General features: G+C 38.0%; 1 protein-coding gene across 5 annotated transcripts; it reads right to left on the bottom strand.

Moving 5' to 3' along the window:
- Positions 1-1,060: 1,060 nt before the first annotated feature.
- Positions 1,061-24,158, bottom strand: znf652 (zinc finger protein 652). 5 transcript variants are annotated; one of them, XM_051887878.1, is made up of 7 exons: positions 23,588-24,158; positions 13,338-13,601; positions 9,196-10,409; positions 7,831-7,978; positions 7,565-7,680; positions 5,200-5,344; positions 1,061-4,080 (listed from the first exon to the last, which is right to left on the bottom strand). In XM_051887878.1, exons 3-7 carry the CDS (start codon positions 10,210-10,212, stop codon positions 3,494-3,496), a joined length of 2,013 nt encoding a protein of 670 aa, XP_051743838.1. In that variant the 5' UTR covers positions 10,213-10,409; positions 13,338-13,601; positions 23,588-24,158; the 3' UTR covers positions 1,061-3,493. The 5 variants fall into 5 exon arrangements, with proteins under 5 accessions (XP_051743838.1, XP_051743839.1, XP_051743841.1 ...); XM_051887879.1 differs by having other exon boundaries at positions 13,338-13,597; XM_051887881.1 differs by lacking the exon at positions 23,588-24,158 and adding an exon at positions 23,484-23,583.
- Positions 24,159-27,995: the final 3,837 nt, after the last annotated feature.

Here is a 27,995-nt window from a genome sequence, read left to right as displayed (position 1 = left end):
AGTTCATGTAAGTACAGTGGTTCAATATTAATATTATAAAGTGACAAGAATATTTTTGGTGCGCCAAAAAAACAAAATAACGACTTACATAGTGATGGCCGACTTCAAAACGCTGCTTCAGGAAGCTTCGGAGCGTTATGAATCAGCGGTTCGGAGCGCCAAAGTCACGTGATTTCAGCAGTTTAGCAGTTTGACACGCGATCCGAATCATGATTCAACACGCTGATTCGACATGCTCCGAAGCTTCCTGAAGCAGTGTTTTGAAGTCATTGCTGGCTATGGAGGCCTCACTGAGCCATCGGATTTCAACAAAAATATCTTAATTTGCGTTCTGAAGATTAACGAAGGTCTTACGGGTGTGGAACGACATGAGGGTGAGTAATAAATGACAGAATTTTCATTTTTGGGTGAACTAACCCTTTAATCATATTAAAAACTTTAATGTAAGGTGCTATTAACTACAGAGAAATATGTAATTAGTATTTTTTTTTAATCAACTGACATTAATACTTATGCACATTTTTTTTGCATAACTATATTTAGGTTGTAACAGCATTTTTTTTTCTTCAGAGAACATTAAATTTACGCTTGCGAAAAAAAATTGCGTTCGCGCGAGGTAACCATAGCGACAGTGAGTATAATGATCAGTCTCGCAAGGTTCATCAACAAAACACAAGACATATTCTGTCATTATTTATGACTTATAACTAAATTTGGGAATTTGTAATGGGTAAAAATGTAATGTGGGTGTAATTTAATCTTAGGTGAGCGCAGTTAGGACACAGTCAATAGCAGGTTTAGTAGTGTAATAACATCCTGCACTTCACAGTTTTATTTCTGTAGAAACGCTAATGACAGCTTGTTAAAAAAAAAGAAAAGAAAAAAAGAGAGAAAGAGGCTATTTTTGGGAGGAGTGGAAAAGTTACTTGGATGTCATTATCAACATTCCTAAACAGGAAAGTCTTGATACTTGATGACTATTTACAGTATGTTAGTCCATAACAGACTGTCTATTCTACATCCAAATGAACTCTTCAACAAGTCCAAGTGGGGCAGAGGATACAAAGAGAGAAAGACTATCGATTTATTCTGAGAACATAAGGGCATCTGCCAATGCAATCGAACCCGTAACTACACAGATAACCATATCAAATGCATGACATTGTGAAGAACAACATTGAATGCAAATGTCCTTTGTTTCATTTTCATCACCAGTTCAACGAGGTCATTTAATCAGTCAGGACTCTCTATTCACGTGCTTATTTGACGTCTGTTACTTCTGCTTTCGACAGACAGACAGACACACACACACAAAATTCTATTGTTTTATGTAAAGCTAACCCAATTTTTGCATAAAATGTTTAATAGTTTAACATTTAAAAGTGCTTATTTTTCAAAACACTATTGTAAAATATCAATGTGACACTAAACCCAAAGCAGCTAGCATATAACTTTATCTAATCACATATTTCACTGGGCTAAACAAGGTCAAAGGTATAAAGAGATTGAGGTCATACTCAAGAAACAGTCCTGTTCATTAAAATGCCCCACTTCCCATATTTACTGCTTTCTTTCTCTCTCATGTTTTTTTTTACAGTGTACACATACAAATGTAGACAAGTGAGTTGTGCTTGTGGCTAATTCATTTTTTTTTTTACTTCTTTAAAGTTAGCAGAAAGTGTTAAATGCACAATATAAAAAAGGCCCAACATTAATGCAGGTCAAACATGGTGTCTCAAAAACAGGAAAACATAAAACAGAGCTCAATGAAAGTCAGACATTTCTGTACCAGACACAAGGCTAAAAATAAAACACTTCTGAAGTTGAGAGGTTGAAAGAGTCTAGCTGAGAAGAATTTTGATTAAAAACACCTCACAAGAATAAACATTATTATGGTCTGCTTATTTTTCTTATCTAGCAAGGTTTTATTAGAAAGTGCATTCCATCAACTGATGGAGAATGGAGAGAATCAGACAACAAAGTAGCCCAAAACACACAGAGTTAAAAAAAAAAAGGACATGATTGACGGCCATCTGAACCAATGAGAGTACGTCTCAGGTAAAGAGGGGTGGGGCATGAAGGCAAAACACAACTTCTTATAGGACTAACTAAAGTTCTTTGATGTATAACACGGGATCCCAACCAAATCCCCACATGATTCTCCCCATTTTCCAACAGCCAGCCATCTTTCACATGTCGGACATGTGATAAACAATTCTTTGTCAGTTGCGCAAACCTCTTACTTGTCAGTAAAGTGCAGAGGACAGATGGTCTAATGAGAGAGAACAAAAAATTCACAATCAATCAATCAAGTCTGATTGACTCAAGATTTCCCATCACTTTATCTGTGCTGCTCCTAACGTCACCATTTTAACACTGACTCACTCACTCACTCGCACAAACACACTAATCATCTGCATGATAAAGAACCATGTACCAGGAAAAGACAGAGAGCAACTAAAAAGCAGCTTTTGATACCAGCACCACAGGCATATGATCAGCCACAAAGAGAGACACACACGCACTCCTCTCGTACATTCAGTTGAATACATGATTGGAAACAAACCCTTTCCGCATCTTCCATTACACAAACTCTCACAAGCAGGCATCTCATTTCAACATACAAATCCTTTTTAAAAAGTCTCACAGAGCATGTTTATCTACATTATACAAATAAAAATATTGGTTAAGTGAGTTAGATTGTATGGAACATACAGTAAAACTAATTAATGATATTTTTCGCCTTTAGTTGCAGCCTACTTATGACACATCACAGCATTGGTCTTCCTTAACAGTCTCAACCTCCGACCGAACATGCCGGAGAGCTACAGGCATTACCCAGTAATTATATTTTTATTGTATTAAAAAAAAAGAAAAAAAAAAAAAGGAAAAGAAAACTCCAATATTTTAATAAAATCACTGACAATCACAATCAGGCAACAGAAAAGTTTCAGTCATATAGACTACACTGAGTTTACTGCTTAAGTGCTGTATACTATGTTTGTGTGACGACTTGCGTACTAGAATATGGATATTTTCCGTTGTCGGGAAGACCTGCATTTCTAAAGAAGTTACACTGCATTTGTGAAATGTAGACCTTTAACTTATGGACGTTTGAACCCGTAGAACCTTTGCAACAGCAGCTGAGTCGATAAAGAGTCAGAGAAAAAGACAAAGAAGTGTGTTGTGCCATTGAAACCCCAATGGCATTTTGATCATTGTGAGTGTGAGTTTGAAGTGATGTGAAGTGAATCCGAGTAATGCTTTATGAATTTCTTGAGATCAGTTCAGAGTTCAGCTGTCTAACAATTCTGTTTGGTCACGAGTGTTAGTGGCAAGTAGGTTTGTAGTATGAGGTTTTTTTTTAAATCTCACACACATACATACATGTTGCAGTTCCAGCTTTCCAATTCCTGTGAGAATTATGCTGATGTATGAAGTCCGTCTGTCCGCCCTGATTTCACATTAGTGAGTTTGTGTACAAGAGAGCGTTTCAGTGGTGTTGCGGAGCGGCGCCCTGTCGCAGGTACGCGTCCTCGTGGGCGCAGTGGTTTATTGGCTCGCTCTTAAATAGGGCAGGGGGAGGAGGCAGGACAGAAGGCTGCACTGTGATTGGCTGAGGGGTATGGCTCGTCATAGGGGCGTGTCCTGTGTGATGGACAGGAGTGTGAGTGTGGGCGGGGTGATGTTGTGCGGGCACGGTCTGCATGTGCAAATGAGCGAAGCCGTGCGCGGTGACTGATCGTTGTGGCAGAGGCCCCACCGTGGCGGAACTGATCATCACGGAGCCCACGGGCGTCGACTGGGCGGGCTGGGTTGGGGTAGGGGTGTGGCTTGAAGAAGGGGTGTGGCCAGTAAGGTGAATGGGAAGTGCCATACTGGCAGGCTGAAGGGTCACCGGGCTGGTGACCCGGAAGCACTTCTCTCGGTGTGCCTTAAGCATGTTGGAAAAGCGGAATCGCTGGCCGCAGATTTCGCAAGGGTACGGCTTTTCCCCAGTGTGCGTGCGCCGGTGCCGCTTCATATTGGGCCGACTGGTGAAACTCTTCCCACAGATCTCACAGATGAATGGCTTCTCACCTGAAGAGAAACAGAAGAATGGCAATAAAGCCACACAGGCAACATGAGTTTTATGTGTGGAGAACATCTTGGAGTGTTTAACCACAAGAGTTTAAATGTGTCCACTACAAGGTTAGACTTGAAGGACCGACCAGAGGATTCACAAAAACTCTAAAATTACACATGTAGAGCAACCAGTAAGGCACTCAGAGAATAAAAATCTTCAATAAACCTAATATAAACGTTTTCATTTAGATGATTTAATTAGATCTTTCCAACAACACTAAATAAATGGATCTTTTTGAATGGAATTGCTCTAGTCTTGTTTTATGAACTTACAATAACTTATTAGTATAATAAAATATACATAATCATACATTTTAAACTGTTTCATTTTTTTTAGCTGCTTTTAATTGATAGTTTTTTTTGGCATACAAGAACTAATCCAATCCGATAGCAAATGGATTAAAGGGTTAGTTCACCCAAAAATGAAAATTATGTCATTAATTACTCACCCTCATGTCGTCCCACACCCGTAAGACCTTCGTTCATCTTCAGAACACAAATTAAGATATTTTTGATAAAATCCGACAGCTCAGTGAGGCCTCCATTGCTAGCAAGATAATTTCCTTTTTCAATGCCCAGAAAGGTACTAAAGATGTATGAGGGTGAGTAATTAATGACAGAATTTTCTGACAGAAATTTTTGGGTGAACTAAGTCTTTAAGTTCTATTTTACAATAAAATTAATAAAAGTAACTTCCAAATATTCAAGAACTGTGTTGCATTAGTTCTTTATTTTAATTAACTTATAATTGAAATAGAACAAACATGAGTTTTCTGGAGTGCAATAGACATGCTCCACTTAGTTTTACATTTAGAAAGTGTCCAAGTTTTAATGTTTGGGTGAAATGTTTTATCTAGAAAAGTGTGCTGCAAATTCCATTTGGTTTGTTATTTAGTTATATAATGCAATGGCATTCATTTTTAAGTGTGCCCACATTTTTTGTGTGTGAGGGGGGACCTGTAGAATAATCATTATTATAGTAAAATTAACCACAAATTATGTTTGAAAGAGAACAAAAGAGAGTCTATCTCTATTCACCCTCCATAAGTGTGACTGTGTGTTTGTGCACCTCACCTGTGTGTGTCTTCATGTGCTCATCGAAATACTGTTTCATGTTGAAGTCTTTGCCACACCACTGGCACATAAACTGCTTGTGTCCTATGTGAATGCTCATATGAGACCGCAGCTGGTATTTGTACTGGAACCTCTCGTCGCAGTTCTGCACACAAGCACAGACAGAAATAGACAGCATGTGGGTGGATGCTGGTTCAGCCTCACTTTAAATCGGGGCCAGACTGAAGCAATCCCAACTTTGTAATATGATCATAATAACCTGTCATTACTGTTCATAAGCCTGTCATTAACATACTATTTATAGGAATCAGGCCAATCCCACTCATTCAGACTCTCTCATACGACATCCTTAAGTGAAACCAATGAGCCCCACCCTGACCACCCTCACGAGATGTACACACCCCATAATGTGCTTGTATGGAAAAGATATCCCAAAGAACAGCTGAAAGAAAAAAAGAAAAAAGAAAAAAAGAACACATAAAATATATATTCAAAATGAATCTGTACAGAGCAAACTGATCCTCAAACTGATCCAAACAGTGATCCGAACAGTGATCCGAACAGTGATGAGACACGTTTCCACTGACAAGCAATTTGTCTGTCCATACTAGGGCTGTCAACAGGGCAGAGAAACTAAGTTAGAATTTCTCACTTAAAGGGTTAGTTCACCCAAAAATGAAATTTCTGCCATCATTTACTCACCCTCAAGTTGTTCCAAACCTGTATAAATTTCTTTGTTTTGCTGAACACAGAAGAAGATATTTTGAAGAATATGGGTAAACAAAAAGTTGATGGGCCCCATTGACTTTGATAGTATGGAAAAAAAAAAAAAAAAAAAAAAAAAATACTATGGAAGTCAATGGTGCCCGTCAACTGTTTGGTTACCGAAATTCTTCAAAATATCTTCATTCGTGTTTAGCAAAACAAAGAAACTTATACAGGTTTGGAACAACTTAAGGGTGATGAGACTCTACGTAATGATGACAGAATTCTCATTTTTTAGCGAACCACCCCTTTAAATATTTGCAAAATTTAAATTACATTTGAAATCAAAAAAACAATTTCAGTTAGGTGGAAAAGATCAACAAACACCACATTTTTAAATCAACAGTCCACAAGGGGACGCAATAAATATAAACCAAACCGCAGCATTGCTTATTTTAATAGCCGCTAGAGAGCAAACATTTTAAAAATAAAGTGCAAACAATTATAAAAATCATAGTTTTTGCATTCTGAGAAAAATATCCTTTAAATGTAGTCAATATATATATTGCTCTGACTATAGCATCAAATTTTAGTCAGGTTTTTTTTTTTTTTTGCAAGCAATCAGCCAAACTGCCATTAAAATAAATGTAAATGTTAACGGATAGTTTTCTAACCTCCTTGGTTGGGACACTTGCTAAAAAAGACAGAAAGAAACCAATGCTAAAAATATAATATGAAAAAAACAACAACGGATATTTCCTAAAAAGTCCAAATGTATTTTCTGTTGCATATTTACACACAAACACACACAGAGCTCGTCACAGGCTGACAAACGTCACTTTCAGAAAAGCTCCAGTCTAATGGAAACACTGGTTACATAAATTGGCCAAAAGACGTCAGTAAACAAATGCAACAAACAAAATGCAATGAACAGTAATAAGCTAATCTTTATTCACTCTCTTATTCAAATATACAGAAATACAGACTGCTGTTTGTCCATGTCAACATTCTGCTGTGGACGAGGTGTTTTACAGCGTTACCAAAAACAAATTTAAGCTGTAAATATGGACAAACTGGAAACTGGAAATATGATTATTTTAATACGGTTTGTTTAATACGTTATTACACTTCAGGAATGTATTTTAGAGTTTTCAAATGACAAATTTAGTAAAGTGTTTTTTTTTTTTTTCAAATGGCACATTAATAAAGGTGTCACTGGTGTTTAAAACTGCAAGAAACAGTCAAACACAAATAAAAGGGGGTTCAAGATGGAGAAACCATGGTGCCAACAGAGAGGGATGTAAATATAAAAACAGTTTAGTTGTGCTCCTAAGGAGCAGAAGAATTGTTTATGCAGAGAAATGGTTTTCAGCTGGTTCAGTACCCAGACCTTACATCGCAAATTAAACAATGACTCAACACTCATAACCAGAATTATATCTTCTTCTACCTTGCATAATTTAGGAATTTATAATTTTGTAATTTATGGTTTTCAAAGATGTCACTCAATCATTCCATGATATGTATGTCTTTTGACATTAACACATCCTAAGTGCATGATTACATGATTCGTTGCATTTTATCATTTGCATTTCCCACTGTTTTTCCTTCTCACAGTCACAATAACAGTTATGGAGTGTGTCATATAATGTGTTCATACCTCACAACGGAAGGGCTTCTCTCCTGAATGCTGCAGTGAATGTACTTTCAGAGACATGCTGCGTTTAAAAGACTTTCCACAGGTTTCACAGGTAAACGGCATGTCCTTTGTGTGAGCTACAGACAGACAGAAGACCTGTTGTATTAGGCACAAGCATGCTTCACCAGTGTATTTTGTGGCTATATAGACTTTTAAAAAATATCTTGATGATGTTTGACACTAAGGAAGTGTTGAATTGTGTCTGTGTACATGTTTACTATACGTACCGACCATGTGCTTACGGACATGGGCCATGGTGTAGAATTTCTTCTCACAAATCTCACAGGCAAATTTCTTCTCGGCAAATCCATGGACAATCTTAATATGCTCGTGGAGGGACCACAGCTTCTTAAAGGACTTATTACATGACACACACTGGGACACAAAAAGATACATTGTTATACAGTGCAAGAATAACATATTTAGTAGTATATCTTCTCTGATCTTCTCTGTAAATCTGTCTACCCATTTGAGTCTCAATGACGCTCTAAACATGAATGAAGTCTCCCTCTGCTGGTCAGGACTGATATTAACACATTTCTAACCTCTAATACATTTCATATTTCAAATCTACTGGCATACAGATCTGAAATTAATACATCAGTTATCAATTTATTTGGCAATCTGTATTGGCTGATACTGGACTTTTAATTGGGCATGTTATTTTTCTTCTATTTTTACATTTAGATTACCTTTGCCGTCACCAATATATTTGTCATTGAAAACAGTAATAATTTAATAAGTTAAATGTAATCTTTAGCCAATCTCAAAATTAATATCCATCTTTTATACTGTACATTATAAGGTTGTTATACCTGAACGATTGATTTTAGTTTTTGTGTTTTAATATAGTTAAGACAAATAAGTATTTTGTAACTAGCACTTGTTTTAATATACTGTGAAGTACTATCTGACAACTGTATAGAATAGTGCTATTTAAATAAATGTTTACTTTATTTTACATAATTTAAATATTGGTCATTTATCAGCCATAATATGAAAACAATTACTGAAAACAATCAGCCAGAAATTTAATATCAGCGCAATGTAATATACTTTAAGTTTTACTTAAGCATTTAATATGGAAGAGAAAATTAAACCTTTAGCTTAACTTCAGCTTTTTTAGCTTTGGTCAAAGTTAATTTAATATAATTTTTAGTTTAATATACACCACCATTCAAAAGTTTGGGGTTGGGAAGCTTCTCTACAAGACTGACATGGAAGAGAAGAAATTGTTGAATAAAGTAATTATTTTTGTTTGTTTTTTTGCACACAAAAGTATTCTTGTTGTTTTATAAAATTAAGGTTGAACCACTGTAGTCACATGGCCTATTTTAACAATGTCTTTACTACTTTTCTGGGCCTTGAATGTGGTAATAACATTGCAGTCTATCAAAGGCCAGATAGCTCACGGATTTTAACAAAAATATCTTAATTTGTGTTCTGAAGATGAACGAAGGTCTTACGGGTGTGGAACGACATGAGGGTAAGTAATTAATGACAGAAATGTCATTATTAATCAAAAGATCTTAATCACAAGATCTTTACTAAGCATGAGGCATTTCCATAAAAGTTCGGGAAGACCCTCTTACCTGGATGTTCTTCTCACAGTCTGTCTGCTGGTGAAGAGCCAGTTCACTCTCCAGCACAAACTTCTTTCCGCACTTGTCGCAGATTTGCATGCGTCTGTGAGTCACATTCATGTGCTTCTCCAGGTACCAGCGGGTGTTGAACACACGTGGACATTTTTCACATGCTAGCGTCTCTTTCTCCTCACCCTCTCCCTTGGCTCCTCCTCCCGTGGCTCCGGAGGCAGAGGCGGTGGAGCCTTTGGCCTCCTTGGCAGGTCTACGCTTTTGGGGTGGGGCTTCTGCATTCTTCCTCCGCCCCCTGGTTGTCACACCGGCGGTCGTTGTGGTTACGTTTCCCGTCGATGAAGGGGCTACGCGGCGACTCTTACAACGTGGCGAAGCAGTTGCTCGACCCCTGTGCGTACGTTGTGCTCTTGTTCGCCGATTGTTGTTTTCCTCCTCCTCCTCTTCATCTTGATCCTCCTCATCGCTGTAGTCTTCTTCAATGCTGTCATCTTCTTCTTCCTCCTCCTCCTCTTCCTCCTCCTCCTCATCTTCCTCTTCTTCCTCACTATTGCTCTTGTCGTCTCCTGCAGTGTTCGCATTTGCCGTATCATCTCCTTTGGATACGTGCAGGGTCTGATTATTGAGGTTGACCTCTACGATAATCTGCCCTCGTTTGAATTCGTCCTCTGCCCCGGCTCCTTCTTCAGCTTCGGAATCTTCTGACGTCCCTCCATTTCCGCTCTTCGTCACAGCTGCTCCAGACCCTTCCCGGTAAAACGGTTGAGTCTGGGCAGGATGGGGATTCAAGTCTGAGGGCATCTGCAACTCTGGCCTCGTAGTCATCGTGTTGTCAATGACCACTGAGTATGGTTTGGCCGCAGCTTCTCGCTTGTACAGTTTCGCCGACAGCTCGGCATCAGGAGCGGAAGCATTGTCGAAGTACGTTTGGGAAGGTTGAGTCATTTGCCCCTCCTCTTGAGACATGGTCTCTGGGCCAGACACCTCCTCCTTCAGTGTGTGGCAGGACTTCATCGGCAGCCGATTGCTTGCTTGAATCAGAGTGTTTGCCTCTATATGTTTGAGGTTAACTGCTGTTTCCTGTCGAGGGCGATACAGGAGATAATGCACCCCTCCTCTCGAGTGAATGAGAGGAGGGCAAGAGAGTGTAGAGGAGGAGAGACGAAGAGAGACGCCTTAGCCTAGCCCAAAACGAGCCTCCATTACGTCCACTAAGGCATTAAAGAAAAAGAAAGAGATATGAAAAAAGTGAGACTGGAAGACAAAAAAAAAATGAATAAGACTTAACAGTTCAACAAATGTTATTGGACCACACGATTAATCGCGTTAAAACCAAAATCGCAATATGGATATCACAAAGGCTGCAATTTAATTATTCAATAGAGCGAAGCACAGCACTGCGTTCTTTTACATGCAAGAAGCTCCTGATCCACTGTTCATTTGGGTCATTTGGGCACACAACATGCGTCAACCATCTTCCCAAACTTATAACGAGAAATATTAAAGAAACCCTGTGGTGAAAATCGTTTTTAATGTTGTTTATATGTCTATGTGGTGTTTTTAATATGATTTAAGTCAAACCATGTGCAAATTAATGTCAACACCATTGCTGAGTATTTTCTCCTTAAAACTGCAGTGAAAAAAGACTGTCTCAAACCTGTGGTTTGAAATCGCTGGTGTGTGTGACGTCACAAACTACCTTGTGACCAATCACGTCAACGTGCCGGCGGGCTTTAGCATATCATTAACTAGCAGGGGAGTTTTGAGAGAAGCCAGGTTATCCCAGTATATTTTTCTGTTGATGTGAAAAATCGTGTAGATTTAGCAATAGGGTGTTTGTATGATGTATATTACGATGTTATGATGAACTATATCAGGGTTTCTACAGGTTTCATCAAATCTAATTTAATGCTTTTTAATGCCAATTTTTAATGCCATATATATATACGTTGCTAAATGTCGATAGATGACGGCATACGTTAATTCGAAAATTCATCATGTCATTGTTACATTTGCATTCTGCCAAGTGTCAGCCCTTTAGATTTGTTTGCTTCTCTGCTGCTACCCTTTTGCTCACATAATGTGTTTTAATACAGCCAAATTCCCAATAAAATTGTTTTATCTATATATTTTTCTGTTTTTGTTGTCAGACAATATGAAATGGTGACTGAAACGCGGCCCATTAAGACTTCATACAGGGCTCGACATTAAGCCTTGTCATGTGGACACGCGTAAATCGGTCATTCACTTGTACGAGTAAAACAGTTGCTTGTCCGGAAAAAAAATAAATTTTTTTTGTGGTGGAAATATAAATTTGTTCTGAAGCAATATCCTTTCAGAATATTGCAGCTTTGACATATGTAAATCTGCATATTTTTGACTGATTACAACTGCATTAAATAATGTTATGGGATTGTTTTAAATATTTTTTGAAAATACAAATATGAAATGTTGGGGGGGAATGATACTTTTAAAAATGAAACTAAACCACCAGTAGGTGGCGGCAAGTAACCGTCTTAATGAGTGAGTCACTGATTCATTCATTCAAACGATTCATACCAATGGCTGATTCATTCAAGAATGAGGCAGTTGTTTATGAATGGGTCATTGAATCTTTAACTCAACCGATTCGTTCAAAACGCTGAATCACTCAGTAATGAAAACAAGGCTGAGTGTTGCGCTTTGGTGCTGCTGTTTGAAACTATTTTCGCAGTCGATGTTCCTTCTAAAATGTAAGTGGCTTGATATTAACTACTTGTTAATTTAACTGTTGTATGAAATCAGTGTCACGTTTTTAATCGTGATATTTAGGAAAACAGCATTCTTGGTTGTGTGGTTTCGCTTACCAGTATGAAGTTATAAAAACTCCACATTTTGAATTTTTACCTCAGTATGTTTAACCGAGCTTCTTTTTGTGTGCGCTTCGCTCCCGTTTCCATTTCTCCTCGAGAAATGCGCGAACCTCAACAGCGCAACCTTGTTATCATCACTACATCATACAGCCTATTATCATCCACTATCGATCGCCACTTACACTAAATGTAATAAAATCAGTCATACTCGCGTTTTGGCGATTCCCAAGTTGCTGGGTTTTTTTTTTTTTTTTTTTGGTATTGTTTTAATGAGGTCCTTCCGGTCGTGAAAGTAAAGTTCGAGCCCTGACATGTTAAACCAGCACTAAAATCCTGATTTATAATCGAGTTGTCTGACAAAATCACCATACACATAAGATAAAGACATTTGCTGTGATTGTGGCTATATGTACACGTAGAATGATCACTCAGGTTAGAAGCAATAGTATCTATTTTATTTGTTCTCTGACAGAGCGCACATTCTCAACTGCGGCAGGAAAGCAAGACTACTCGTGCGGTAGTGGATCTCGAAAGCTAGATCAGGTTAACAAGTCGATATTCGTCACAACGCACTTTCTTAGAAAAAAGGCGCTAAATTGGTAACACCGATGCAGCCCTCTATCTACAGGTCCCAGTGCGCCGCTGTCCAAACCGGCGTTACGGCAATTTTGCACCGGCCGGAGGCAATTACCAAACTGGTTCCGTGTGCTTATCACACAATGTACATATTTTGCGACAGAAAATCAAAGTTATTAATTATTTAGGCTTTATTCAAAATAAACTGATAGTATTTTCTTCAAAACTATCTAAAAAATTTAATGCCTGTAGAAATAAAATGTAATGCTTTTTAATGCTATTTAAGGCCTTAATTTTCGCAAAATCCATTTAATGACTTTTAATGCTTTTTAATGCCCCGCGGATACCCTGTATATGCCTTTCTCCACCGGCGTTCTGAGTTGTTCAAATCGTTTGTAAGGATACTGATTTTTAAAAGGCAGCTGTCTGACTCTGACATGGCGAATGTAAACATGGTTTGTGTAACATTAGCAAAACATTATTGGTTGTTTGATAACGTAGTCAAGTAAAAGGCTAATCATATTAATTATCGTTATGTGCCCGACGTTGTAAAAAGCGATACCATTGTGGAGCGTTTACCACAGTAAGTTGACCGAGTGGATCTCTGAGCTGGCGCGAGTATATTGCATTATATTGTATTACATTACATTATATTATATTTTTTCCCCCCAAATCGTGCAGCCCTAAAATGTTTCACCTCAAAGTACTCACATGAAGTCTGCCTCACTGTGCAACTATATGCACATATTTCATCCTGATCCAAATGAAAGCTGTCTTGGCTTTAGATCCAAACTTCAGTCTCTCAACAGCATCTCGATTTCACTTGGAAAGACAACAGTCTCTGCTGATTCAGACACAAAAGCCGCCTCTTCTCAGTGAGTGATGTGACGGCGTCTCTGCGCCGCTGAACTCAAAGCTTAGATCTCGCATTCATTACCAGCTGCTCCGAATCAGCACCCTGCAGCCAGATACTACCTGAAAGAGAGCAAGAAATTATGTGAAAGGTTGCGAAAGGAATGAAAGACAATTGAAAGCAATTATACCAGGTGTCAGCTGAGCAGCCACATTTAATTCAATACATCAAAGCGGGTAAATGAACCACAACTACCATTGAAACAAGAGCAGTGTGTCATCAAACAAATTTTCAAGAACAGGTACGATATGGCTTTATAATCGTGGCAACATAACACAACAACTCCGCAATTACAGTCACTGCAGTGACTGTTACCTGGTAAAACCTTCTGGTCTCCAAATCAGGTGCCATACATCCTTTATATGTGTATGTGTGTGTGTGTGTGTGTGTGTGTGTGTGTGAGAGAGAGAAAGCAAGAGAATAAGAGAGGGAAAAAGAAAGAGAAACGAAACTGCAGCCTGGTTAAGGTGTAGACATCTAGAATCTCACTACTAATCAGATACACACACCAGACCGCAACCGTTTCGCTTCTCAGCACAAGTGTGTGTGAGCAACTCGAAATTAAACCACAAGAAGCTGAGTACAGAAAACAGTCACACAATGGGTGAAACATATTTTCATATTCTAAACAATCTGGGATATTTTCACACACTTCATCACTGCCACCAAACATGTCACAACAAGTCACTTGCAGAAACAATATCCTCAGTGCTTACCCATGCCGAAGTCACCAGCACAAGTGATGCTATGTGGTTGCTAAAGCATTTGGATTGGTTGCTGGGTTTATCTGCCAAGTAGGCCCGTAGTGATTATTTGATCCGATCATGCATGTTTTACTAAGATTACATTACACTTATATTACACTTTTTAATTACAGTCACATATTGCAAACAAATAAAATGTAAACAAATATTTAAAAAAGCACAAATGTTGTCCGGACAGATGATGGGAGCCATTGACTTCTATAGTATTTTTTTTTCCTACTATGGAAGTCAATGGCTCCCATCATCTGTCTGGTTACCAACATTCTTCAGAAGGTTCTTTTTAGTTCAACAGAAGAAAAAAAATCTTACAGGTGTGGAACAACATAAGGGTGAATAAATGATGACAGAATTTTCATTTTTGGGTGAACTATCCCTTTAGGCTTGGTTTATACTCAATGCGTCCACACGAGCGTGAAGGTGCACGGCAAAAATTACGTCAATGTGGTGCGGGCAGTCGTGCGCGAGACCCCATTTAACGTGGCGGTGTGCACGGCATTTTTTTGTAACTTTTTGTGCAACTCTGCTTCCGAAGATGCGCGACTTTGAGGCAATTCTGTAATAACCGTCACCCAGTTTGAACTTGTCTAAATTAATTGCTTACAATTACAATGAGCCTACAATAGTAGAAATAAAGGTCCATGTTTAATAAAATTGTTCATTAATTTAAATAAAAATGTTTAATGACATTAGAAAATATTTAAGAGATTGTTGTTTAATTTAGTTGTTCTCAAATCCATATATTTTGTTCTAATGTCACAACTAATAATCTCAAGGTTTACTGGGTTTTACACGATTCTTTGTTTCTTTTGTAGTATGGCTTTAGTGAAGTGTAATAGAAACAAACATTGTCATGTGCGTACCTTTCTTCTTCCTGATGGTTTAGAGGACAGTTACTCCAAATCGCCCCATCCTTTCAAAGAAGAGTGCAACAGCAAGCACGTCAAATATGAATGCCAAAGTATACTTCACTTTTCAAGCGTACGCGACGGTCAGTGTACAGTACGCGTGACGCCAATTTCATCATTGGAAGAGTAGGCGTGTACTGTACGTGCACCGCCGGATTTGTAACCTGTGCATACTTTGTTCGCGCAGGTCGCACATGCGCATTTAATTTTTTATTGCAGTAATTATTTTATCCTCCAACTGTGCCCTGAGTGCATCAATTCACAAAGTAGTAGAAGAAAAAGGCTTTACGCTGTGTGTCAGTCAGCATGTGCAACGCATTGATTTCTTTTTCACTGCGTATTGTCCTTAATAACACTTTTAAACATCATAATAAATTAAATATAGATTATTTGTTAAAAAATGAATCTTTGTTGAAGCTGTGTTTTGTTGTTTGATTAATGACACAGACTGCAGCAGGTATTTATAGGCTGCTGTCACAATAAGAATGAATGCACGGATCCATTATAATGATACACATTCAACTTCTTTCTAAGCTATTTACGTTCACTTAAGACATAAACAACTGTGTCAACAAGAATACTTGCCGAGACGGGTATTTTGAGAATTTTGTGTGTATGTGTCCGTTCTGTGTCCTCTTTCACTTTGAGTGTGTGTGCACAGAACATGCAAATGATAAACTTTCACTCTATGATAGTTAAACTTTGCATCTAATCCACGAATCACATGCATGCCAAACCGCGGGGCCTGGTACGAACGGATCATGGATCAACTATGACCTGTTACACCCCTATTTTAAAATTAAGATAGAAAACAGTTATTTTAAACTGTAAGAATATTTCACAATATTACTATATATTTGATCCAATAAATGCAGCCTTGGTGAGCACAAGACATAAAAAACATAAAAAACATACAAAAAATTTACTGACCCAAAACTTTTGAACGGTATAGAGTTGTGGTCGAAAATGTACATACACCTTGCAGAATCTGCAAAATTTTATGTATTTTAACAAAATAAGAAGGATCATAAAAAAATGCATGTTTTTATTTAGTACTGTCTTGAATAAGATATTTTACATAACTGTTTACATTTAGTCCACACAACAAAATAATAGCTGAATTTATAAAAGTGACTTCCAGTGACTGGATGTTTTTGAGATCTATCTTTAACACTGAGGGCAATTGAGGAACTTGTAGACAACTACTACAAAAAGTGAAAACATTCACTGATGCTCCAGAAGGCAGCATGACGCATTAAGAGCCGGGCGTGAAAACTTCAAAAAGATCAGTGTAAGTTGTACTTATTTTGTCTTCTGGGAAACATCTAAGTATCTTCAATAGCTTCTGAAGGGGAGTACTAAATGAAAAAATATGATCTTTAAACAAAATAAGAAAAATGTATTCATCCTGTTCTAAAGTTTAACGATGTGTATATATTATACAAAATGCAACAACAATATATAAAATTACATGTATATTTATATAATTTCCCCCAATAATTAAACAAAACATGCAGAAAAGACAATTATTACAATAACTATTCAACTACATGTTTGAGACATTCTCCTTCGATCTGTATGACATTCATTTAACGAGAGATTCAACCGAAAAAGGAGACAGTTACACTCAAGAACCAAAATGAGACCACAAGTTTCAGTGTGAGTGATTTGAAACGGGTGTGGGGAGGGTGTGCGCGCTCAAGGAATGATCATCCACAATCAATGGCTCCTTTATATGACAATATGCTACAATAGTTCATGGGATCAAAATAGGGTCCCTCTGATTTAATCGCCCATGTTCAACACAAGACCCCACCTCACATACTGAGTCATCACAGTCAAAAACAGCAACACCTAAACAACAAGTAAGCGGCAGCCACAAACAGGAAAAATATCTCTGTTTATGTGCCGCTACTCTTAACGGCTTCAACCTTGACTTCCTGGCTCTCTGTGAACATCTCTGTTCTGCTTGAGTGTATGTGTGCCAGTCGCCTGTGTGAGCTGAACAATTGTTTCAGTGAAATATTCACGAGTCTTTAGAACAATAATGCATTGTAAAGCATTTGACATGCATTACATGATAAAATCTAAAGCCTTGTGACTACCAAGATAATCACCGTCTAGTCGGAGTGCTGCATCTGAGAAGAGACGAACAGTGTGACTCACATTAACCCACCTCTTTAAGCCATGCTAAGAAAGTATACCTGCAATTTTTCAAAGAATTTCACTTCTGAGAGAACGATGGGTTTTCTTTCCATAAAAGTATGTCAGACACATGGCATCTTTGACCTTCTTTGACTGTCTGAGTGCTGCACAGATGCAAACGGCACATTTTGTATTGAGAAAGTTACAGACGTATTCATGGATCACAAGTCTTGTTGACTCATCAAGGTGCGTGTGAACATACAGATAAATGAAAGTAAGTTCATGCTATCTTGTGGCAGCAGGAAAGGATGCCCGAGACTGTACACGCACATGTATGCATGTGCGTTCCTACAGTAAGCTATACTGTGAATGTATGCACTGTTTGAAAGGTCACGACTATCATGTGTCTGAGGGTGGGGAAGCGGAGTTTGCATGATGAAAAGCGAAAAAAAGAAACAGTTAGGCCAGTTAACAGAAATGTAAAGTCAGAAGAGAAAGTGTATAACGTTACAACGTATACAGTTCACCTTTGAGTCACCACAATTCTATGACTTCCAACCTGTGTTAAAGGGGTAGTTCACCCCAAAATAAAAATTCTGTCATCATTTACTCCCCCTCAAGTTGTTCCAAACCTGTACGAGTTTCTTTGTTCTGCTGAACACAAAGGAAGATATTTTGAAGAAAGTTAATAACCAGGCCGCTTTGGGGCACCACTGACTTCCATAGTAGGAAAAAAAATACTATGGAAGTCAATGGTGCCCCAGAACTATTCAGTTTCCCACATTATCTTCCTTTGTGTTAAACAGCACAAAGAAATTCATACAGGTTTGGAACAACCTGAGGGTGACTAAATGATGACAGAATTTTCATTTTTGGGTGAACTGTCCCTTTAAGGTATTCTTTTTTTCTTTTCTTTCCCTTCCACACAAGAAAAAGTCACACAGGGTTGAAACGACATGAGCAAATGATAACAGATTTTTCATTTTTAGGTGACTATTACTTTAAGGCCATTATCTCCATTTTCATGTTTTAACTACACATTGTCACAAAGCCTAATTAAAATCAATAACTGGTGAGTCTTTTTGACAAATTATTGAAGTTGCACTCAAATGAAAGTTTAGCCTATTTTCTAAACGCATGCTATTGATCTTATTGTGAACGATTCGTCCATGCAAGTTTTGACCTTTTTGTAATTTTTAATCAAAATATCACAACTCAAATGTCCAGTGAAACAACAAGACTTCTCTCTGGTGACTTCTCCATTCATTTAGTCAGTCTTTCTTACAAACAACTGCAAGCTTGAATTCAGATCTGCCTCCATCCAATCAACAACCAATAGATTTTACCAAGACCCCGCCTACATTTTTTTTAATTTTGAAAATCCGTTTCACTCAGATGTACATCATAATCCAGAAGAAAATATCTGTAGCTACTTCCGTTACATTTAGACTTTGAAAAAAAACAGTTCATGAGAGTAATTTGTTTATGAATCAGGTGTATGCTAGTTTTACCATGCAGCCAGTGAAGACATCACAATATAAAAATTTTTACTGTTTATTGGAGTATTTCAGTCTTTTATACCCTATTTTATACCCTACAAACTAACAACTCAAACTTTAGCTTTAGATTCAATAAGAGTGCATGAAACTCAGGTTCATGCTTGTTTTTTTGTTTACAGAAACACAATTGAGCAAAAATAGTTAGTTTTAAACTGTTTAAAACCTTGCATGTTAACCATTAAGCGTGACTTAATTCACCTGAATCATGCAGCTCTCCTGCAGCCTCAGTTTACATTACCGAATTGGCCACACATACACGCATAAACCTACCCACACAAACAAAACCATTTACACAAACAAACGCCCACGCGTATACAATTATACACACACAAACACATACCCACACAGATACAGCCATATACACACACCTCCACCTTTCTTCCTGTGCGCTTTGAAACTTTCTGAGAATTGGAAAGCGCAGTATATGTGACCACAGGATGGGTGCATAAGGGGTCACACATCTCAGAGCGTGTGCGTCAGTCACAGGAAAGTAGCCGGCATGTATAACACATATTACTGTACATATATTTCAAAGACTGGCCTGGCACATTATCCACTATGTGTAAATACTGTTGTGTGCTTTAAATCACGGCAAAATCGTCACTTTAAATTCCAAATGATGCTCAACATTCATATTAAATAGACCTGTAATGTTAATTCTTTACTAAAGATCTGCAAAAAGATAGTTAAAACACCTTTGTCACAACACTCATGAATTGAGTACACCCATCAGATTCTCACAGTGCTCTGGGTGCTGCAACACAGCATCTAACGGCACATCTGAGGAGGAAATGAAGGAAAAAACACCACTTATTTACACATGTAAACAAGAATTCAAGGTGCATGTGTTTGCATCTACAAATCTGTCTATGTGTACAGTGACTTACAGGCCTGAAGACAATCTCATTCTCAATTATTTCATTTTTCTCACTTCAAGACCAAGTAGTGTAACTGAAGTTTCGCAAAGCATCAGTCCGCTTCTCTCATCATCGTGAGCAAGTAGGGGGATGATAACGGTGACTAATCCTGGGTTTCCTCGCACATGAAAAGCAAGCTGCTTTGATGTGGCTGACAATCACAGAATCAAAATCTCTACGACCAATGAAATTACTCACCATTTAGCATAAATATCCCAATCAATTGTTACTGATTCAAGGACCGAGGATCAAGAATATGACCCCATAAGCCCTTCCCCCCCCACCCCCCCGCACACACACACACACACACACACACACACACACACATCACCTCGCCCAATCACCCCTGAACAAATTTACCTCATTTAATCACCAAAACCACTTTAATCTCTTTAATTGATATTGCAGCCAGAAAGAAAACTTTCATGATCAGATTTTAAGGTGAATCTAGTGCACAAGAAATGACTTTAGGTCTGGTTTATGCAGGTTAAGTAAACTTTACTTTCAAATGACTTGAAAGCGAAACTTGCAACAGCTAAAAACTAAAAATGCATTTTGCAAATTTTTTTTTCACTTCATCTTTTCCTGTCTCCAACACCTCCAACCTGCTGGCCTTGTGCTGAACTTGAATAGCAACAGACCACTGATAATTTGATTAATTATTCAATCAAGAGAGGTCAACCATGACAGCACTGAGAATCCGCAATCTGACTTTCATTCAGAAAGGGCTGCTGGGTTCTTTGAGTGCTGTTATGCAACTGTATTAACCACAAGCAAGCTGAGTCACTCTATTTCAGATGCACTTAAACTAACCAACCCAAGGCCTTTAATGCAGGTCATTCTACAGCAGATGATATGAACGGCCCAGTGAGAGCATAAAAAGGCTGTCAGAATTGGTTGCAAATGAGTGACATCTTTGAGTCGAAATTAAATGAAAACTAACCCTATCTATATTATATATGCAAAGTCCCACCCTAAACTCTCGTTACTGGTTAGAACATTTAAACAGAACAATGGGTCTCATTCATTAATAATTGTGTGGATTATTTTGTATTTGTACAAACAGCAGAGCTTCTCACAAAAACTGTGTATGAACATGAATATGTTCTAATGTTAATTCATTTTGGAGTACTCTAAATGAGCAACTGAATGCCCAAGGTTAGTCATTTGCATAAAACACAACCAATCCACCTCCATATAAGGCCTTTCTGCACAACTTTTCCTTTACAGCCTTTTGTCACAGCTAAAATATTGGCATTGTAATACAGAGAAACCCTACAGCACGAGCTATAATGTGGCTTTTCTTACTCTTTCAATGTATACAATAAAATATATTTAAGATGAAATATCTATGTATGTAACACAATTTTACACTTTGGAACAATCTTCCTAGCATTGTTCGGGAAGCAGACACACTCTATCTGTTTAAATCTAAACTAAAAACACATCTCTTTAACCTGGCATACACAACACATTATCAATTTATATTTTCACATCAGTTAAAGGATTGTTAGGCTGCATAAATTAGGTCAGCTGGAACTGGGAATACTTCCTATAACACCCGTTGTACTCGTTACATCATAGGAAGAATGGCATCTACGCTAATATTAGTCTCCATTTTTGTCACCTGATGGAGTTTGGGTTCCTTGTCACTGTTGCCTCTGGCTCGCTTAGTTGGGGACACTTGATATTTAACAATGTTTTTGATCTGCTTGCATTGACACCATTGTATGCAAACTGAAATGAACTGGACCACTGTTTTCTTCAGAGTTGCTGTATAAATGAATTAACTAAATTAATAACTAAAGATTTTTACAATGGAATGAATCAATACCTAACTGACTTCGTGCATACATTCACTGGACAATGACACTATTTTCTTCTAGAGCTGCTGTGCAGCCAAAATTATTTTCCCATTATCACTGTAAAGCTGCTTTGACACAATCTGCATTGTAAAAAGCGCTATATAAATAAAGGTGACTTGACCAGAGTATGTGATTTTTGCATGTTTCAATTGTTCCTACACTTTTTCGTACTTTAAGAATAAATTTTAGTACAGAAGTTATTGGTGAATCATGTATTTTCATGAAAACATTCACGCACAAATTTGCGCATACTGAAGACACAACAGCTTTAATACTTTTCACTTCTTTAGTTTTCTCCACATACAAGCTGAAATAAAAGAGAATTTTAACATCAAAAATGACACTTCACCTTTAACATGTTCAAACTTTTTCACAGCAGGAGAGCATCACTGCAGGTGTGCCAGACACAGACGCTTTGAAGCCTAATATACTGTCAGTCTAAAAAAATGTTCTATCAACTGTGAGTCTACATCAAGTCTTTTTGGTTATATCAATTTCTAAAGAGCTTGATTTATAAAATCTTTCACGTTAAGAGACAATCATGCAGTTTAATTGAATTAATATTTAATTTATAATTAAATGATACTCGAATATGATATGATACCTAGGATACATGAATTGACATCTACCACCACACTGCAGCCTGAATGTGTCAATGAAACGTTATGAATACAGCATCACGAAGATGTTTAGAAGAAAAAGATAAAGTAAACACAGGGTGAACAAATCTAATACGAACTTAAATGTTGCTGAATCGCCTTGATTTGTGGGTCTTCAAGGACACTGTGAATTACACAAGCTCTGGAGAAAATCTCTTCTCCAATGAAGTTGGTGAGACTTCACCACCAGCTTGGGTACTGGATAAAAGGGAAGCGGGGAAATAATCTCACAAAATAATGGGCTTTCTGGCTTGTCAGTCACAGAAATGCATCACGGTTGTTACAGAACTCGTTTAACAAAAAAAAAGATACTTAATTTCAAAAAAGGCGTAAAACAAATATCAAAATTCCTTCGCCCCCTTCTCCTAAAATCAGCGCTAGCAGCTCGAGCTAACGCTGTCGTTTGAGAAGGGCCTAGCGCGCGCATCCACAACACACTTCCAAACTCCATCACGTCCACCCCAAAAATGAGAAAAAATACGGGTATACAGCGCAGTTGGCTCAGACTATACTGTCACAACAGTTAGAAAAGGAGCAAAGGGTGTGCAGCAACTCACTGGCAAAGAGTAACTTTTTTGGGAAAGCGACGCAAAGAAAGGGTTAAACAGAAGGAAACATTGGTTGGTCGGGACGGCGGGCGTGCAGGCCGTTCGGCTAGCAGAGCTAACAGCCCGAGTGCACGCACATACAGCTGCGTGCAGTGGACTAACGTATCGCTACTGCAAGGACTTGCTTTTGCAAAATTATTCGATGCGACTGCAAAAGCCCAGTCGTGATGATTTTAATCGACCCGCTTTATAAAGCACATGCAGCGGCAATTAGACTGTTTAACCCCATTGCTCATAGCAAGCTAACATCCTCGTCGTGTGCGACTTTCACTTTTTTTACACCCCCAAACCGCCCAGATTTGTACTCCTTCAGAGATTTTTCTCATTCATACTGAGATGCCCTCGCGGTTTGCGAGCAGTTAGTTGCAGAAGACTCTAAACGCATTTGCATGCATAACAGAATTTGGCAAGAAAACAATAACATTTCTGACGATTCCTTTTCTTTCTGAACAAAACCCCTGCAAACCGACAGGTAAAAATAAGTCGTGCCGTGCATTGCTTGTCACGTTGACAGCATCATACCTTGACAGATGTTCGAGGGATGGTTTCTATGCATGCGACAAACAACTGTCATCGCTGTAAATAAACGTAAAAGCAGAAATTAACTTGTAGCGAAGAGTACTCACCCGAGACACGAGCGCCCTCTCCCTCATACCGTGCACCTCAAGTTGTGTAGGGATCGGATAAAACACAAAAAAAACCCGATTTGCTTCAGATAAACTATTCCTCGGCGGACACCGTGAGTTTTTACGAACAGCGCGCAGTCGCATGCACGCGCAAGGGAACTATCGTAAATCGCTCTGGCTTGCTTCTAGACGGTCCGAGCCCACCGCTGTTCTGGTTTACAAGCCATCGCTACGTGGCTGGCCTAGGTCTCGCGCATCAACCATCCTCCGAGTTCATCCGAGGCGCTCGAGCCGCCGCTGTCTGCACTGGAGAAAGCGCGCGTGGCGTCTGTTTTTTTTCTTCCCGTCCTCAAACAGCAAAACCAGACAGCGTTCAGTGCGCGCGCCCGCCTTCCTCCCTGCGGTGAAGCACATCGATAAAAGTGACTTCTTAGCTTAGTGGAACGTCTCTTAAACTAAATGAGAAAATGCAGCTACAAGTTTAACACTGGGAAAGCACCAACAATTTTGAGGACTTTATTAATCTGGTCTTGGTCTTTATCATCAAATTGTTCCAGGCCTGTTGTGAACTAAGAACTGTCAGTAGTAGCCTACAGATGAAAATATATATATGTATTTAGAGCTATGACTTTTTAGAGGCACTTAGTGTTTTTTATATTATGTTTTATAGCATGGTTACTTCCTGTAGCTCGAACTGTAGAGCATGGTTTGGGTTCAATGAGTTCAATTTCCAGAGAATGCAAGAACTCATGCAATGTATACCTTAAATGCAGTGTGAGTTGCTTTGGATAAAATTATCTGTCAAATCCATAAATGTGAAATCTACTAATCCTTAATTTGATTGGCATAGAAAGATCTGATGTTCCAGACCAGAGTATGTGAACAGTACAGGCTTTTTGAAAATGTGTCTTATTTATTCGCTTTCCGACAACGACAGAAACATTTTAGCACTGGTGCAACATAATAAAGAACACAAAGTGTGTAGTTTATTCTTTGTCTGTGTATTTTATCATTCATGTGCTGCCATAAATAGTTTGGTTACATGTCTGTCTTCTCAAATATATGCTAAATTATCTGGCCAGTTTTATTATTCTTCCTGTTCAAGACAGCAAAAAGTGTACAGACTATATTGTATGCCAATATTCACAGCTATCAATACCAAAATGCTTATGTTATTAACTGCCCTACAAATTCAAAGTCAAGACTTAAAGGGATAGTACACCCAAAAATGACAATTCTGTCATCAATTACTCACCCTTGTGTTCTTCATTTGTGTTTTAAAGATGAACAAAAGTATTACGGATTTGAGTAAATGATGGCAGAATTTTTATTTTTGTGTAAACTAAATTTTTAAAGAAAGTATAAGTTTCCTGCTGGTAATGATGACTTTACAAATGATCATTCATGTGACCCCAATTTCATACAATCATTCCAACATGACATAACTCACATACACTGTTACGGACTTTCAACAAAGCCATAAGCAACATATTCGTCATGCTGTAGTATTGAGTATCAGCATGGCTGTGATTACCTGTGGCAAAGGGCCATTCTGATATTCAGTAGAACTGCACTTTATGATATGTGACCCTGGATCACAAAACCAGTCATAAGGGTTTGAAATTGAGAATAAATAAGCTTTTCATTGATGTATGGTTTGTTAGGATAGGACGATATTTGTCCGAGTTACAACTATTTGAAAATCTGGAATCTGAGGGTGCAAAAAAATCAAAATACTGAGAAAATCGCCTTTAAAGTTGTCCAAATGAAGTCCTTAGCAATGCATATCCACTCACAAAAATACATTTTTGATATATTTATGGTAGGAAATTTCCAAAATATCTTCATGGAACATGATCTTTACTTAATATCCTAATGATTTTTGGCATAAAAGAAAAATTGACAATTTTGACCCATACAATGTACTGTTGGCTATTGCTACAAATATACCCTGTGCGACTTACGACTGGTTTTGTGGTCCAGGGTCACATATTTCTTAAATATGAAATGAAATTCCAATGTTCTGTGGGTGTGTTTGGCATTCTGGGACTGTTTCACTGTAGCATCTGCTGCACTAACACCTGCCCAGTGATGACATATGATGACCTCAGCTAAACATTTGAAATGATCTCTTGTCCTCATCTGCTTTCCTTCCATAAAGATGACTAACAAACTGGTCTGACAGAGCAGCTGCTGTTTTCATTTACATCACTGTGTTGATAGAGATCAGCACTAATGGGAAGAGGCTCATTTCGACTACTAAGAGTCAGAGTAGAGGTTCTCAGCCCTGGCCCTCGAGGTCCACTTTCCTGCAGAGTTTAGCCCCAACCCTGATCAAACTCAACTACCTATAACTTTTTAAAGTTGAGAACCACTGGGTCAGAGTGACTTCATAGCTATGTCATCTCATTATTGAATGTGGCCACAGGAGGACGGGTGGAATTGATGATATTTGAGTATATTAAAACATTTAAATTCTCTAAATAGTGCCCTCTGGTTGGTACAAAACAAGTTTATAGCAAAAGAATTATGAATTATGAGGCTTTACGTTACAGTTTATTCAAACTTCAAATAATTTGGCTTGTCTTAGATGAATATTTGTCTTGTAAGTGCCCACAGTGTTTTGACAAGTGTAAAACAGGAAAGAAACATCGACATCCTGTGTGTGATGACTGTTGTGTATGTTAAGTCTAAAATAGTAAATACTATGATTTCCACATCTCACTCTCTCTCTATTTAACATGCTTCTCTTTTCCCTCCTAATATACAATACTTATACAGTACATAATGACACAATTACACATTCCTGTATATATTCCTGCACTGAAGTTTGTTGTAAAGCTCTCTTAAAATTAATTTAACATGGGAGATTGCAATGTAGTATTTTTGATTCAAAACCAAAAGCTTCTTCTACTCAGTTGAAGCATATATCTGTGTTTATGTTGCATAGATTTGTAGTTTCTGGGCAAGAGTGGAAGAAATAAGCGGAACAAGACAATTTCAAAGAAGAGAGAGAAAATAAATGCTCAGTCTGCAACAGATTGTGTGTAATCAAAATGCACAGAAAACTTCTCGAAAAGAAGCAAGCTTATGTAAGCTGCTGCTTTAAGCTTGAGCCTAATGGTTAGAGAGTCGGACTTGAGTCTCAGTTTGTGTCTCAGAACCAGCAGGAAATGTAGCTGGGGGGAGTGAATGAACAACACTCTCTTCCACTCTCATTACCCACAACTGAGGTGCCCTTGAGCACTAAACCCCAATCACTCCCTGGGCGCCGCAGAAAAATGGCTGCCCACTGCTCAAGGTGTGTGTGTGCACTTGGATGGGTGAAATGCAGAGCACAAATTCAGAGTATGGGACATCATACTTGGCTATGCATCACATCACTTTCACTTTCACTTTGTAGATAAAAAATAAATAAATAAATAAAAATGTGTAGATGTTTTTATTCCAAATAAAGAAAATCTATATGTCAGAATAACTAAAAAAAATGTTTACAACTCTGACATACAGGTTACTTGAATTAAACTCAATGTGGAATGTTATTTCTCTATATATTTTATGGTCTCTTAAAGGGATAGTTGATCCAAAAATGAAAATTGTGTCATCATTTACTCTCCCTCAAGTTGTTCCAAACCTGTATGAATTTCTTAGTTCTGTTGAACACAAATGAAGATATTTGAAAGAATGTTTGTAAACAAGCAGATCTCAGCCCACTGACTACCATAGTAAGGAAAAAAAATACTGAGAATGATGAGAAGGCATGTATGAGAAGGCATATGATTTCAGATTTGAAAGCACTGATGCCCTCTAGTGGACACTAAAAGCTATATTTGCCAAGTGTCTGAAGGCCTAGAGTAGCTTACATAGTTAACTAGTACATTACATCTAGAAAGAAGAATCAGGTATACTCTAAAGACTTTAGAGTATAATTTTCATTATATGAAAAGATCTGGGGCTGTATGTATAAAACTTTTCAAAAATGCTCTTAAGAATAGGCTTAAGTTTTTGACTTAAAGGTAGGGTAGGCAATTTTGGAGAGGCTAGCAATGGCAAGCTAGCTTTGAAAGCATAAGATCCCACCCTCCCTTTAGAGTGCTCTCTCCAAAGTCACGAGACTAGAGAGGCATTAAATTACCTCATGTCTCAAAGCACATAACATTACATTAATAATGTACGTAAACAACCTACAGAGCTCTTACTTGTACCACCTGACTGCTGCAGATTCATTTCAGCTTTATTAGTGTTGAAATAGAAATGTAAAAATCCAAGTCTGAGGACGTGAACAGATCCTGGTAGAACGTCACGGGTTGCCAACATGGCGTTAACGCTGCATAAGCCTGTTGTTTTGGTTCAGGAGGAACTGAACCATTTAAGAAAACCATTTAAGAAAAGTAACTGTTAGATTGCA

The sequence above is a fragment of the Ctenopharyngodon idella genome, chromosome 3, assembly GCF_019924925.1.
Source record: "Ctenopharyngodon idella isolate HZGC_01 chromosome 3, HZGC01, whole genome shotgun sequence".
Classification (NCBI taxonomy): domain Eukaryota; kingdom Metazoa; phylum Chordata; class Actinopteri; order Cypriniformes; family Xenocyprididae; genus Ctenopharyngodon; species Ctenopharyngodon idella.
This window is presented reverse-complemented; position numbering and strand designations above follow the sequence as displayed.